The following is a 14073-nucleotide window of genomic DNA, read 5'->3' on the forward strand; positions in this document are numbered from 1 at the left end:
ATCTGTAGAAGCCAGCAGGTGATGTACTTCAAAAGCATGGGGATAGACATTATCCCCTGTGAACATCTGCACAGCAAGCTGCTGCTAAAGGTGCAGCTGCAGTGGCTACTTGAATAGTTTGCAGCCCGACAGGCTACCAGTCATGCATTTCCATTGCCAGCAAGAATAATGGAGACACACAAATCTCCCCATTAAAAATATTAGCGTGACTTTCTTATTCACGGGAAAAATCAGTTCTGCACTGGGCTCCAGCTGCAACCAGAGAGCTCTGCTGAAAAACCACCTCCCAGTGGGCTTTCTTTGCCCTCTGCTGTGCCTCCTCTGAGTTTTACAGAACCATTGTACTTGCTGATCATTTTAATGGCATTAAAATTTAGAAGAATCTGCCACCCCATGAATTATCTGATGACACCTTAAAGCACATAGGATAGTTTTTAAAATGTGCATGAAATTAATTGGTGAATCATAAAAGACTTAAAATGCCTGAAAATGTATTAAACTAGGTTTTTTTATGCAGAGTGGTGTTTTAGCAGAGATACCTCTTATTTACAAAACAGCTGTTCCAAACACTGCATAGCAGCGCCTTGTATCAGAGGATAAGTCCTGTCACACTTGGCAGAAGACTGCCCTCCAAAACCCGCACAAAGTTCATCTGAAAAGAAGTACGAGTGAAGTCAGTTTGACCCAGTTGTTTTAGCCGCATATCTCTCGAGTTAGTTTACCGTACAGATACACAACTGTACACACAGTTCACTTGGGGTGGAAGTCATAGCTCAGGGACAAGAAAACCTGCTTTGCATGCACAACATAGAATCATAGAATCATAGAATAGCAGAGTTGGAAGGGGCCTACAAGGCCATCGAGTCCAACTCCCTGCTCAATGCAGGAATCCACCCTAAAGCATCCCTGACAGATGCTTGTCCAGCTGCCTCTTGAATGCCTCTAGTGTGGGAGAGCCCACAACTTCCCTAGGTAACTGGTTCCATTGTCATGCTGCTCTAACAGTCAAGAAGTTTTTCCTGATGTCCAGCCGGAATCTGGCTTCCTTTAACTTGAGCCCGTTATTCCGTGTCCTGCACTCTGGGAGGATCGAGAAGAGATCCTGGCCCTCCTCTGTGTGACAACCTTTTAAGTATTTGAAGAGTGCTATCATGTCTCCCCTCAATCTTCTCTTCTCCAGGCTAAACATGCCCAGTTCTTTCAATCTCTCTTCATAGGGCTTTGTTTCCAGACCCCTGATCATCCTGGTTGCCCTCCTCTGAACACGCTCCAGCTTGTCTGCATCCTTCTTGAATTGTGGAGCCCAGAACTGGATGCAATACTATAGATGAGGCCTAACCAGGGCCGAATAGAGAGGAACCAGTACCTCACGTGATTTGGAAGCTATACTTCTATTAATGCAGCCCAAAATAGCGTTTGCCTTTCTTGCAGCCATTTCGCACTGTTGGCTCATATTCAGCTTGCAGTCTACAGCAATTGCAAGATCCTTCTCGTTTGTAGTATTGCTGAGCCAAGTATCCCCCATCTTGTAACTGTGCCTTTGGTTTCTATTTCCTAAATATAGAACTTGGCATTTATCCCTATTAAATTTCATTCTGTTGTTTTCAGCCCAGCACTCCAACCTATCAAGATCACTTTGAAGTTTGTTTCTGTCTTCCAGGGTATTAGCTATCCCACCCAATTTGGTGTCATCTGCAAATTTGATCAGCGTTCCCTGCACCTCCTTGTCCAAATCATTAATAAAAATGTTGAAGAGCACTGGGCCCAGGACTGAGCCCTGCAGTACACCACTCGTTGCCTCTCCCCAGTTTGAGAAGGTTCCACTGATAAGTACTCTTTGAGTCCGATTCTGTAGCCAACTGTGAATCCACCTAATAGTTGTTCCATCTAGCCCACTTTTAGCTAGTTTGTTAGTCAGAATATCATGGGGCACTTTGTCAGTGAGGGAAAAGACCTTGGCCTGAGATCACAGAGCAGCCTTCCCCAAGCTGGTGCTCTCTGGATGTTTTGGACTACAGTTTCCATCAGCCCCAGCCAGGATGGTCAATGATTATGGATGGTGTCAGGCAGCAGGGCAAGCAACAGTGGTGGGGTGGGGTGGGGAGTGGAGTGGAGTGGAGTCCAGGGGTAGCAGCTGAGAGGGCGCAGTCCAACGGACTCCTGGTTGACCGTTTGCAGGGATGCCCAGGAAAATGGAGCAGATGCCCCTGCTTTGGCTTTGGAACTGAAGCCAAAGCAAGGCAGCCAGGGGCCAAGGCTCCCCAAGTTGAATTAGGGCCAATTTGGAAGCTCCGAATCAGCCTCCGAGTCAATTCGGAGAGCTGTGCACAGCCCTGATATTGATCTTAAACCCGTATATGTGCTAGCTAGCTTCAGAACTTAACTTGGGGGGAATCCGCACGTTGTTCTCAGGGCGCTTCCATCCGCCCCCAGTGCACCCCGAAAACAATCGTGTAACTTGCCTGTAAAAGAGACGAGGAAGAAGCGTCCGGCGCCACCCACAGACCTCCTCGCAGGCTGGGACGGAGAGCTCGGCGGAAGAAGGCGGGGTGGAGAGCTGCTCTCCACCCCGCCTTCTTCTGCCGAGCTCTCCGAGCCGGCCGGTGAGGAGGTCTGTGGGTGGCGCCGGTGCCGGCAAGGACGCTTCTTCCTCGTCTCTTTTACAGGCAAGTTACACGATCGTTTTCGGGGTGCACTGGGGGCGGATGGAAGCGCCCTGAGAACGACGTGCGGATTCCCCCTTGATGTCATCTCCCAAAAGGATCTTGTCTCTTCCAGCTCCTGTCATTTATATCCAGTGGAGCATGGGTTAGGCAATCCTCAGAGCCATGTACTTGGGTCTTATTGTCTGTTGCTAGCTCAATAAAGACTCTACTATGTTTGTCTGTAACTCTTTCAAATCCTGTGCTTAAAAAAATGGTGTTCCCGTTGGAGAGTGATCTGGGGAATGTCTACAAATTTGCGCATGTCTGCCGGCTGCAACCAAATGTCAGAGGCAGAGGTGAACCAGTTCCCAGAGAGGAAATGGTGTAATTACAACGGGACATGCTGCACTTGTAAGGTCTTGGCCAGTCTCTCTCCTGTGTCTGCAGCCTTGATAGATGTTCTCCCAGTCCTTATCTTTTCGGACTTCTATCTCAAGATGCCCCGGCTGTTATCTCTCTTCTTAATGGGAGGGGTGAGGTTATGAGCTTGTTGAAAGATAAGGAAGCAGCGTTGTAAATGGAGATCTTGTCAGGAAGGCTGATAAAATAGGCTTTGTCATTTTTGAAGATGATTTTCTGTCTATTTGGGGAGGGTATTCGTATTCAAAATAAAACATTAGGATGTTGGTTCCGAAGAATAACGAACATAAAAGCAAGGTGACACGTACTTTTTTTTCAGATCAGTTTCCAGCAATGTCAGCAAAGCTTTGAGTTATATGGAATGGCTTATTCTTCCAGATGATGAAGATTTTTTTTTTTACCCTAAAACATGCATATTCCTATGCCAACAAGACGTAGTTCAAAAAGAATACTGTGCATTACTTATCTGGTATTTCCATTGTATGAAGAACATTCACTCATTTCATGTATAGGGGTGATGGGGAATGTGTGGTCCTCCAGATGTTGTTGGACTGAATCCCATCATCCTTCACTATTGACTATGCTGGCTAGGGGTAATGGGAGTTGCAGTCCAACACTAGAGGGCCATACATTCCTCACCCGTGAAGTATGGGCTCTATTATGTACAATGCAAAACCATATAAAACAAACAGAAGCATACAAAAGTAATACAACCATACATAACTGAAATGAAGGCAACACACACATACACTCACTGATGATTAGTAGCTGATCACAAAGTACTGCTAAAAACACAGACGGCGTTAAACATTAAAAAAAAGTCCTCTGGAAACTGCACGCCTTTCATTTCTATGGAAATCCATCAGTAAGAGACCCAGATAGACCTTGGGCATTTCTACATGAGATTTTTTATCAAGGGTTCTGCTGCTGGATTCTTTGTGGGATTAAGATTGACTCCTTTACATGTGCTTTCTGGGGAGATGCCTTTCTATATGTTTCATTACACAACCACTACATGGTGCTAGGATATAGCAGAATTGTGGAATTACTTGAGACTCTCATTCCAACTTACTTCACTAGGGGAAAAATGTGATAATGATTGGAAGACATGGGAGACGCACCAGAGGATGATGACACCATGTAAAGCTACTATGAGTGAACAATCACAAGCGCACAATCAAAGCCTTGTGCTGAAAGAAGCAAATTGCATAAAATGGATGGTCTGTGCCTTTACTAACTTCACTGGCATGAAGGAGGGGATGCAGAGCAAAGTCTCCATGATGTTGTGCAGACTTTATACTGTTAGTTTTACCCTACCCTGCGCCTGCTTACCCTACCCTGTGCCTGTTTGCATTCTCTTCCCCTCCTTATTGTTTTACTATGATTTTATTAGATTGTAAGCCTATGCGGCAGAGTCTTGCTATTTACTGTTTTACTCTGTACAGCACCATGTACATTGATGGTGCTATATAAATAATAATAATAATAATAATAATAATAATAATAATAATAATAATGACAGATAGGAAGGAGTGGGAGGGTAAATGAATCCTGACATCCCTTCATGTCCATGTTCCTGATTATGAATTAGGATACTGGAAAGGAAGTTTCTCTACTGGAAGTTTCTCTTACTGCTAATGGACTATGATGAAAAGTATGACAAAACTATTAGTTCCCCCCAGGTACACGCATTCCGTTTTTCGACCATGTTAAGGTTTCTGGTCAAACAGGATGGGACTTAAGGGCAGACATCGAGAAGAATGAGGAACACACACACACCCCCAAAAAACAGCAAGCCATAGCTTACCCACACACACACACACACACACAAACCCACCAGCAAGCCATAGCTTACCACATTTTGAGATCAGTGAAATAATTGACATTGCCATATAAAGAGGGAGGTCCCATGAGGCCATTAGGTCCAGGTCCAAAAGTGATCACTGAACAGGTTCGTGTAGTGATGAAAAAAATGCATTTGATCAGGGAACCACAGATTAATGTGTTTTCCCCCAAGCCTTGCGGGTAGGGGGTCATTCCTCCCTCCCTCTCTCCTTTCTTTGTATACAGAGTAACTCTCAAATAGCTGTAAGCACAGGGTGGCTCTTAGAGGCAAGAAAAGGAGTACATCTTCACTTTTCTCTCCCTCCTCTCCCCCTGTTTAAAGTATTAGCCTGCCAAGGCCATGTAGCAATAACACGTCCTGCCTGAGAGTGGATTATTTGGAACACTTTAGAGATGGATGAGGATTCTAGGAGGCAAACCAACAACTGGTAGATAGACTTTGATTATGAATTTGTCAAGTATCTGGACAACGAGGTGTAAATCCTTCTGATAAGCACTGTTAGTATTACAGGGGTCACCACGATGGAGCCAGAGGCAGTCTGGGGGAGTGAGCACTTGCACCGGAGACAGGCACACGGATCTCTAGGCAGGGAGAAGAGTTTCCCTCCTCTGTTTTCATCAGGGCATGTTGCCTGCCAGAAGTGGAGCCTACATTTGTAATGGCAAACTGTGTTTCAACCATCCCACGTGACTGAGGAAAGGAAGCGATAGAGAGAATGGGAGTAAGGAAGAGGTCGTGCTCTGTGATTCAGGCCTGTGGCACAAAACGGCAGCAGTTGCCCCTGCTTCAGCTTCGGAACTGAAGCTGAAACGAGGCAGCCGAAGACTGAGGTGCCCCAAATTGAATCGGGGCCGATTCTGAGTTGAACTTGGTGGGGAGGGCTGTGCACAGGCCTAATTAGAAGTGCTTCTTAAGACATGATTAGTTCAATAAAACACTGAAAATTGGAACAAGGAGCTTCACTACATTATGCAAAAAACCCGCACCCTTATCAGGCTTTCTTCTTGCAGTTTTTCTGGATTTATGATGAAGAAGATAAAGAAGTAAAAGAAAAGAGGTTAAACATGCTATGCCTAGGATGTGCAGTGGTGATAGAACTGCCCATACACATCCTTTTGCTTTGTATTCAACTATCCTCTTATTGATGCACATTCAAACCTTTGACTTTTGCTTGATGTACAAGAAACTAAAGGTAGTTCCTTAAGGTTGTGCTGCTGGGTCAGATATGCACATGGTTGCATGCGGGTTTCAAAATATCCATCTGAATCATAACTGTAGCACATCCAGATGTGTGTCACTTACAGCTTTGACTTTGTACTCAGTTAAACTCAAGCCTCTCCATCTCAACTCTGTGACCCGCTTTAAACCAAAACACTGGGCTACAAAATCGCTTTGCACATATGTGTTTGACTCTGTGTGTGTGTGTGTGTGTGTGTGCGCGCGCGGGTTTTTTTTCTTTCAATCTTTCATGTTTTCGTGATCTGTTATAAAAACAGTAATTTCCTAACAATCGGACACTTCTGCTTTTTGCACCCAAATGCAGTGATTCAACAGCTGGCCTTTAAAAAAAAACCACAAAAAAAGTGAAGTGCAAAAATAAACCAAAAAAGTCATGTGAATCTCTTTTATTTATTTTTAAGGATAAACTTGGTTTGGAGTAATTCTAGGTGACAGTCTAGGTCAATTCTTGTTTATTCACGCAGGCTTATGTCCATGCTCTGTACACATGTATGGTGAGTGTGAAGGGGAGGGGAACAGAGAGCAAATATCCAGGCTCTGTGGGATCTAGGATTTCCTCTCTGTGATTCACTGGCAAAAGGAGCCTGTGTGCTTTGACCAGGATGGAAAAGACTTCTGAAGATAGCTGGACTTTATATTCCCCAAAATGGAGGATCAAACATCCCTTCATTCCTTCCCATCTGAACCAGGGGCAGCAGAACCTTCCTGGCTGTAACCACCAGATGACTTGCTAACCTGCAGACTCCTGCTTCCACATTACACCTGGGTCTACTCTGAACTTGCAGACAATGTGATGTCACCATCTAGCTATTCCACCACCCCATCTCATCTCCCCTAAACCTGTCTTTTCTAACATCTCTCCTGATGAAGATATCTGGGGATCACAAAAGCTTGCACATTTTTAGGGGTGGTTGGTTGATCTTTTGTTTGGCCTAATGAAGATATTATAGCAACATGGATTTTGGAAACCTTCCTTTGAGTAAGCTGTTTCACCCTGTTAAAGCTACAACAAGACTGAAGTTCATATATCAGTGGTGAGGAACATGTAGTCCTCCAGGTGTTGTTAGCTCCCTAACCAGCATAGGGCATGGTGGGAGTTGGTGGGAGTTGCTGTTGAACCACATCTGTAGGGCCACATCTTCCCCATTCTTGATGTATATGAACTGTACATTCTAGACCAGGTTGGTTGAACCTCAAGCCCACAGGACAAAAGCCCACCAGGGGTCATTCCTCACCTCACAGCCCAAACTCTACGGTGTTTTGGGATACATCTGTAACATCAGGCTCTTGCATGGATGATGTGCAGTCACAAAATGTGCATTAACAAGCGAAGGGTAACAAATGCCAAGGAAATTTAACTGGCGGAAACGTGTAGACAGAACAGTGTTATGGTAATAAGTCATTGCTAATTGACAAATCCCAGTCTCTCATTATGCAATGGGAATAACTGTGTAAAGGAGGTCTAATAAAAGCATCAATATAACCCTTCCACACACACCCAGGAAACCACTGCTTTCCATTCCTGAGACCCTGATCTTCCTAAACATATTTCTTTAGAGGAACATGTCCCACAGCTTAGTCACTTACTGCCAGTCTGAAAGGCAAATTCTTCTATGCCCAAATAGAAGTGATGTTGTGATCATGCTGGAAACATTAAAGTAAACCAGGTTGCATGCATACACAGGGCAGTCCGCAGCCACGTCTACATTGGTGATTGCCCTTTTTTCACCTGCCACTATCACTAGAACAGCTGTAAGCACATCCATGTACAACCTGCTTCACACTACTGTGTCCACAAATAAACTTAAGTGGGTAAGTAAGAAAGATTGCTAACTGTTTACTGCTCAGGGGAAACTGAGCTACCCATTATTATTCCCTCTGGATTTTTGCTGAGAAGTTAATCTGAAGCAGCCACCCCTACCCTGCTACTCTCCAGATGTTTTAGACTACAACTCCTAGCAATCCTGACCACTGGCCATGCTGGCTGTGGCTGAAGGGAGTTATCATCCAAAACATCTGGAGGGCACCAGGTGGGGAAAGTCTGATCTGAAGTATGGACATATGGCTAATAGCCACGCTGGCTGAGAATGGAGCATCGGGTGGATTAGCAGATCTCGTATGTGCTCATTTGGCACAAGGAGGCACTTGGTGAAGTTCTTCTGCTTAAACTAACCAAGTCTGGCCTTATAAGCCACAAGGATGGGAGGCTACTTAAGAGCCACACAAAAGCTGTGCTGAGCTTTTCAGAGGCAAAGCTGGGCGTGTGTGTGAGAAATGACTAGCTAGAAAGAGCAAAAATGAAACAGGCAGGGGAGAGGAAGGGAAAGATCATGAAGTCAAACCCAAGATGCTAGACCAGAAATATAATTTTATTTTGAATAATTGTAGCTTCTCCGCAGCAGCAGGACTCCAAACTGAGAAATAAATATATCTATTATGCAGCAAGACAGACCTAGACAGCAGCAGCAGCAGCAGCAGCAGCAGCAGCAATAGCACTGAGATCCACTCCTCGAGGCCTTAGTGCACACAAACATTATGAGCCAACGAAAGCCAGACAAAAAGGGAGGCTTTGTGTCTTTTCTCTTTACTGTCCCCTCGAGTCTCATTCTCAATGTGAAGAATTTGAGCTAGTGACCTGATTCTTCATCCATCTCTCCAGGGCATTTTGATGCATCCTTCCTCAGCATTGTTCCGACACTCAGCATGATGTTCGTTCCCAACAAGTAGCAAGAAATGGTGTTGTCCTGGCACCATCATCCACCTTTGTTTCCATGGAAGTGATTCAGATGTTCTTGCGCTGCAGCAATGATATCATGGTAGTTTTTCACGGAAGATGCTTCCTTCCCCCCATGCAATAGTGCACCCCTCTGAACAACTCAGAGAAGCTGGCTTGCAGGCCATTTGGCACATCTATTTCACCATGATCCAGAAATGGGATAGACCTGAGTTGAGGAACATTGCTTGGACTATAAGTCCCATCAGCTCTAGACAGCATACCATTTGTGTCAAACATCATTAAGGAGTCCTTGACAGGAATGGATTAGCACATTCAAAATGGAGGCTTTTTTCCATTACCTGTTTCCTACTACCATAGTACAGTTGTCCATAGAACAGTTGTGCCTCCCCAACCTGGTGCCATCCAGATATTTCGGACTACAACTCCCAGCATTCCTAGCCATTGGCCATACTGGCTGGGGCTGAAGTCCAAAACAACTGGAGGGCACCAGGCCAGGGGAAGGATGCCCTAGAAGGCATTAGCATTTGTTGCTAGGTGTGGGCGGCCATTTTGGTTTGAGAACAGTTGCAATGCTTCAGTTCTCCACACACTTCCTTGGCAATATGTTATGCTGAGCTCCATGGGACACAAATGAACAAGTACGCTGAGAATTGCAGCCACTGCCTATTAGTCAAGAGTTTACTTCATCCTGGTGGAATTCTTCCCAGACAGAGGGATTAGAATGGTGAGAAGGTTGTTCCAATCAGATAGTCGAAGCTCTCTGGGCCCTGTTCTGAGTCAGCCTATCGCAATTTTGAGAGCTCATCTTACCATTAGAATCTTAGTGTGGGTCGGCATGCTGAGGTCTGTACCTGTCTGAATTCCCTTAAGAAACATGGTTAGAAAGGATTCTTGCCATAATAGGGAATCCATAAAGGGAACTGTTCATCTTTCTGTGAAGTCACTCTGATATTGTTGCAAACTTATTGGAGCAAAAGGAAAAGAAAAGGAGACCTCAAAATGGCACTGAAATATGTGGAGAGTGCGAATCAAATAGTAACTTGCCCAACACATTTTGGTGAACACTTTCTTCAGGGGCACAAGAATTCAGTTGGTTGAGTTATTCTAGTAAGGCAACATCACTCCTCTTTTTCCTTTTCCTCTTTCCTCTTTCCTATGTGGTACAGCCCTCATCCTGCCACCCCACCCCTCACCACCCCTTGCAAAATTTAAAGGCCACATGGCGGCAATAGTAAGCATGTTTATTAGGGAGTATTAAACTCAGTGGGACATTCCCTGTATAAACATGCTTAAATCATTCTGCACTTTTCACTAATAGTTTGACATCACTAAAAAAGACAGAAGGAATGGGAACACCTGACTTATTTTCTCTTTCTCTCTTTTTCTATCCCTTTAACTGGGAAATTATAACGTGTTGTGCACATATTCATTGTTGTCACATAGCACTGCTTTTGCCTGATCCATATCCCTTGAAGTGAGTGGAAAAGACACAAAAGTGACTCTGGATTAACCTCTTAAAGGCGCAATCCTGTGCATGTTTAGACAGAAAAAAGTCCTACAACTCCAAGCATTCACAAGCCAGCTGGCTGAGGAATGCTGGGAGTTGTAGGACTTAAAAATAAATCTAAACATGCTTAGGATTGTGTCCTAAGCCTGCTTTCCTTTCTATAGTCTAGGTTGTCATTACACATGCCTCCCACCAGCCCCCCTGACATACGGGCAGCAACACAAACTATAGCCATTACTATAGGCAATGGGAAGCAACACAACCGCTGAAAGAAACCATACCGAAGTTATTGGCTCAAACTGCGTAGTGGCAAGTAGCCACTGCAAGAAGCCAATTTTGCGGTTGCAGGAATAGGCATTGGCAGGGTGGAAGAAAGGGGGGTCAGCTAAATGTTTGTGTTAGCTGATAAAGTTGAGTGCATCAATTAATGAGTGAAGCTCATCGCGCACATTCTCCAGGGAGTGGTGGATCTTCTGTGGGTGGTCCAGGAGCTCAATGCTGAATGTGTATGGATCGTACTTCACAGAAAATGGACGCTTGATATGTGCTGCATAGGCCCTGCAAGGGAGAATACAAACATCAAAAGCACCTAGCCTAGACAGGTCAGAACAAAAACTCAGGGAGAGAGGAAGCAAAGAAAGACGTATTGTGTAAACCAGCTTTCCTCAATGTGGAGCTCTCCAGCTGTTTCAGACCAGGGGTGTGCAAGAAGTAGATCTCCAAGTGTTTTGGACTTCCAGTATTCATGCTGGCAGAGACTTCTGGGAGTTGAAGTCCAAAACATCTGGCGATCGATCCTTTGTCCACCCTTGTTTTAGGCTACAACCCCATCAATCCAGACCACCAGGAGTGCACATAGTATATCCACCATGCTTCTTCTCCCATGCATTCCCCAGAGCCGTGACTATGACCTTGTAGAATTGCCTTACTTCTATGATATCATTGGATAAGAGACTGGCTTCTTGCTTTCAGCTCAGCTGCTGATTGGTTGTCTTTCTTTCCATTGCAAAGGAACTGCTGCCATGAACGTCTGGGGCATGTACCGATGTTGGCAGACAAGACATTTGCACAATTCTCCCAGGTGAGCAAGACCTGAATCGCCTTGCACTTAAAACACAGCCTATACTTGAGTAGACATTTTCTAGTGAGTTTGGGTCATTCACTGAACTTACTGAAGAACTGTGTCCTCCAGGGAAGAGCTGCAGTGAGGAGCTGTGCATGTATGTGTGGAGCAGCCTTGCATAACATGCACTTTGTGGATTATGGGAGCTGTAGTCCAACACATCTGGAGGGGGGAGGCTGTATAGAGCAGAGCTGGGCAGAAAATAGATTTCCATATGTTTGGGACTTCAACTCCCAGCATTCCTGACCATTGGCCATGCTGGCAGGGGTTTCTGGGAGTTGAAATCCCAAACATCTATGGATCAAGCTTCTGCCCACCTTTGTTTTGGACTACAACCCTCAACATCCATGACCATTGTCCATTCTCCTAGGGGCTTACATGAGTTGTGTCCAAAACTTCTAGAGGGGCACCACATTGAGGGAGGCTGGTAGAAACATTTCCAACAATTTCTAGACTGGACACATGACACTTCGAACATTTAATTCCAACTAACACCATACCTACAATTTGCATTTAAAATATAAATCAATTTTGAGAAAGTTAATGTCTCCTTCCCATTGTTGGAAAATAAAAAGGAGCTTCCATTTTTCTTTCAATAGGTTAAGTGGTGCCTTCATTTTTCTTAAACTATCTATTATCTGTCTTCTGTGAGAGGAAGATCTCCATTCACGGACGGACCCTCCGCCCCACTTTTTGGGAAACCCCCTCCTCCCCCACAAGCCACAGCTCACCATTCAGCAGGGTCTCCTGACTCTCTAGGCTGGTCCGCACGATTGCCAGCCTGGTTAACAAGCCACTGTGGCTTGTTAACCAGGCCACCGTGGCTTGTTAACCATGCCGTGTGTGCTGGTTGCATGCTGGCCCAATTTCCTTCATTACCTTGCCAGCATGTTGTCTGAACCTGGCAAGGGTGGTTTGCTGCCGTGGTAAACAAACCGCCCACAAACCATGAGCTGTTTTGGGTTTGTGGCTGGTTTGGTAACCATGGCAACAATCCACTCTGTGCAGGGTTTGCACATTATGATAAGCTGAAGTGACCTTTTACCTTGGCTTGAATATTCACATTGGCTGCTGGAATGTGCTGCAACCTGCCATAGTTTAAATAAGCCACAGTGGGCTGCAGTGATCACATGAATGAGGCCATTGTGTAGCAATGTGATACTATTCATTGAAACTCAGCATGGGTAAGGTAACAGTTCTATAAGAAAACTTGTGCTTGGTATTGGCATATTCCTAGGTTCCAAACTACTTTTCATTGGGGAAATAAGGGGAAAAGAACCCAGTAGCATCCATGTCTGTAATAAGTGGCAGAAAGAAAGAAGCCACTGTTTAGGATGGAATTACAACACATCAAATGCAACCAGATTTGGAAAAATAGATTTGGAACCAGTGTGGTTTACTGATTAGAGTGTTGAACTGGGACTAGGGAGACCCGGGTTCTAGTCTTCACTCAGTCATGAAGCTCACTGGGTGACTTTGGGCCGGTCATTGACCCTCAACCTAACCTACCTCACAGGATTGTGGCAAGGCTAAAATGGAAAGGAGGAGGATCTGATAAGCCTCCTACTCCTAGGAGTAAAAGGTGGGTTATAAATGTAACAAATAAATAAATAATAAATAAAACCAACAAGCAACAAGAAATTGAAAAGGGGATCTGAAGAATAGAAACTGGAAAGTAAGCAGCTACTGCCCGTTGTACACAACATACAAGGTAGAGAGCAAGGTGACCAAGTCAGATTGTAATCCAAAATCATGCTTTATTCTATAGGAAAATAGAATAAAGTCAGAACATTGGTCCAGTATTGTCAACACTGACTGGCAGCAGCTCTTCCAGAGTTTCAGGCAGGGTTTTTTTCCTGCCCAACCTGGAGATACTGGGACTGAACCTGGGACTTTTTGCATGGAAAGCCTGTGCTCTACCACTGAGCTACATCTTCTTCCCAAAATTCTACTTGCAACTCTGCTAGGCCAGTATAGAGAATGGCAGCATGCGAGGTCTGTGGGCATGGCCTGAAGTCACCCGGTACAGCAGCCATGCTGAAGCTAAGCAGGTCTGAGTCTAATCAGGGGTTAGATGGGAGACCAGCTGGGAATCCCATGAACATTGTCTTGAGTGCCATGATGAAAGAAAGGGTGGGATATAAATGGAACTAATCACAACAAAAGGTTAATGGAAAGTAGGAGGGCCAGTTGAGTGGAGGCATAAACCCTGGAATGTAGAATATAGACACTTGATGCATGGAAGAACATGATGTATCTTAAAAACCACATGGCCTACCCCTTTCCCTGTTGCCTCTGATCCATTTGGCTCTAGCTGAGCCTTCCCCAACAAGGCGCCTTCTGCATGTATTGGGCTACAACACCTACTATGACTAGGGATGCCAAAGAAATCTGCAATGGATTCAAATGAGCTTGAGTTTCTATTTATCTGACCTGCAAATTTTGCAGAAGACCATTCCCCCAACACCCCGCCGCCCAAGTGCTTATGTGCACCTGCGCAAGTAGAACAACATTCTGGTATATCCCTAACCAAAATTGGATTCCGGACAATGGAAG

At 44.9% G+C, this 14073-nt stretch overlaps 1 protein-coding gene across 1 annotated transcript in view; it reads right to left on the reverse strand.

Moving 5' to 3' along the window:
- Window positions 1-10574: 10574 nt before the first annotated feature.
- Window positions 10575-14073, reverse strand: part of TH (tyrosine hydroxylase) — a 31778-nt gene continuing 28279 nt past the window's right edge. Inside the window, exon 13 of the mRNA XM_063118750.1 lies at window positions 10575-10952. Coding sequence (XP_062974820.1) covers window positions 10793-10952 — 160 coding nt within the window. The 3' untranslated portion in view covers window positions 10575-10792. The remainder of the gene's footprint in view (window positions 10953-14073) is intronic.

Source organism: Elgaria multicarinata, chromosome 2 (genome assembly GCF_023053635.1).
Source record: "Elgaria multicarinata webbii isolate HBS135686 ecotype San Diego chromosome 2, rElgMul1.1.pri, whole genome shotgun sequence".
In the NCBI taxonomy this organism is placed as follows: domain Eukaryota; kingdom Metazoa; phylum Chordata; class Lepidosauria; order Squamata; family Anguidae; genus Elgaria; species Elgaria multicarinata.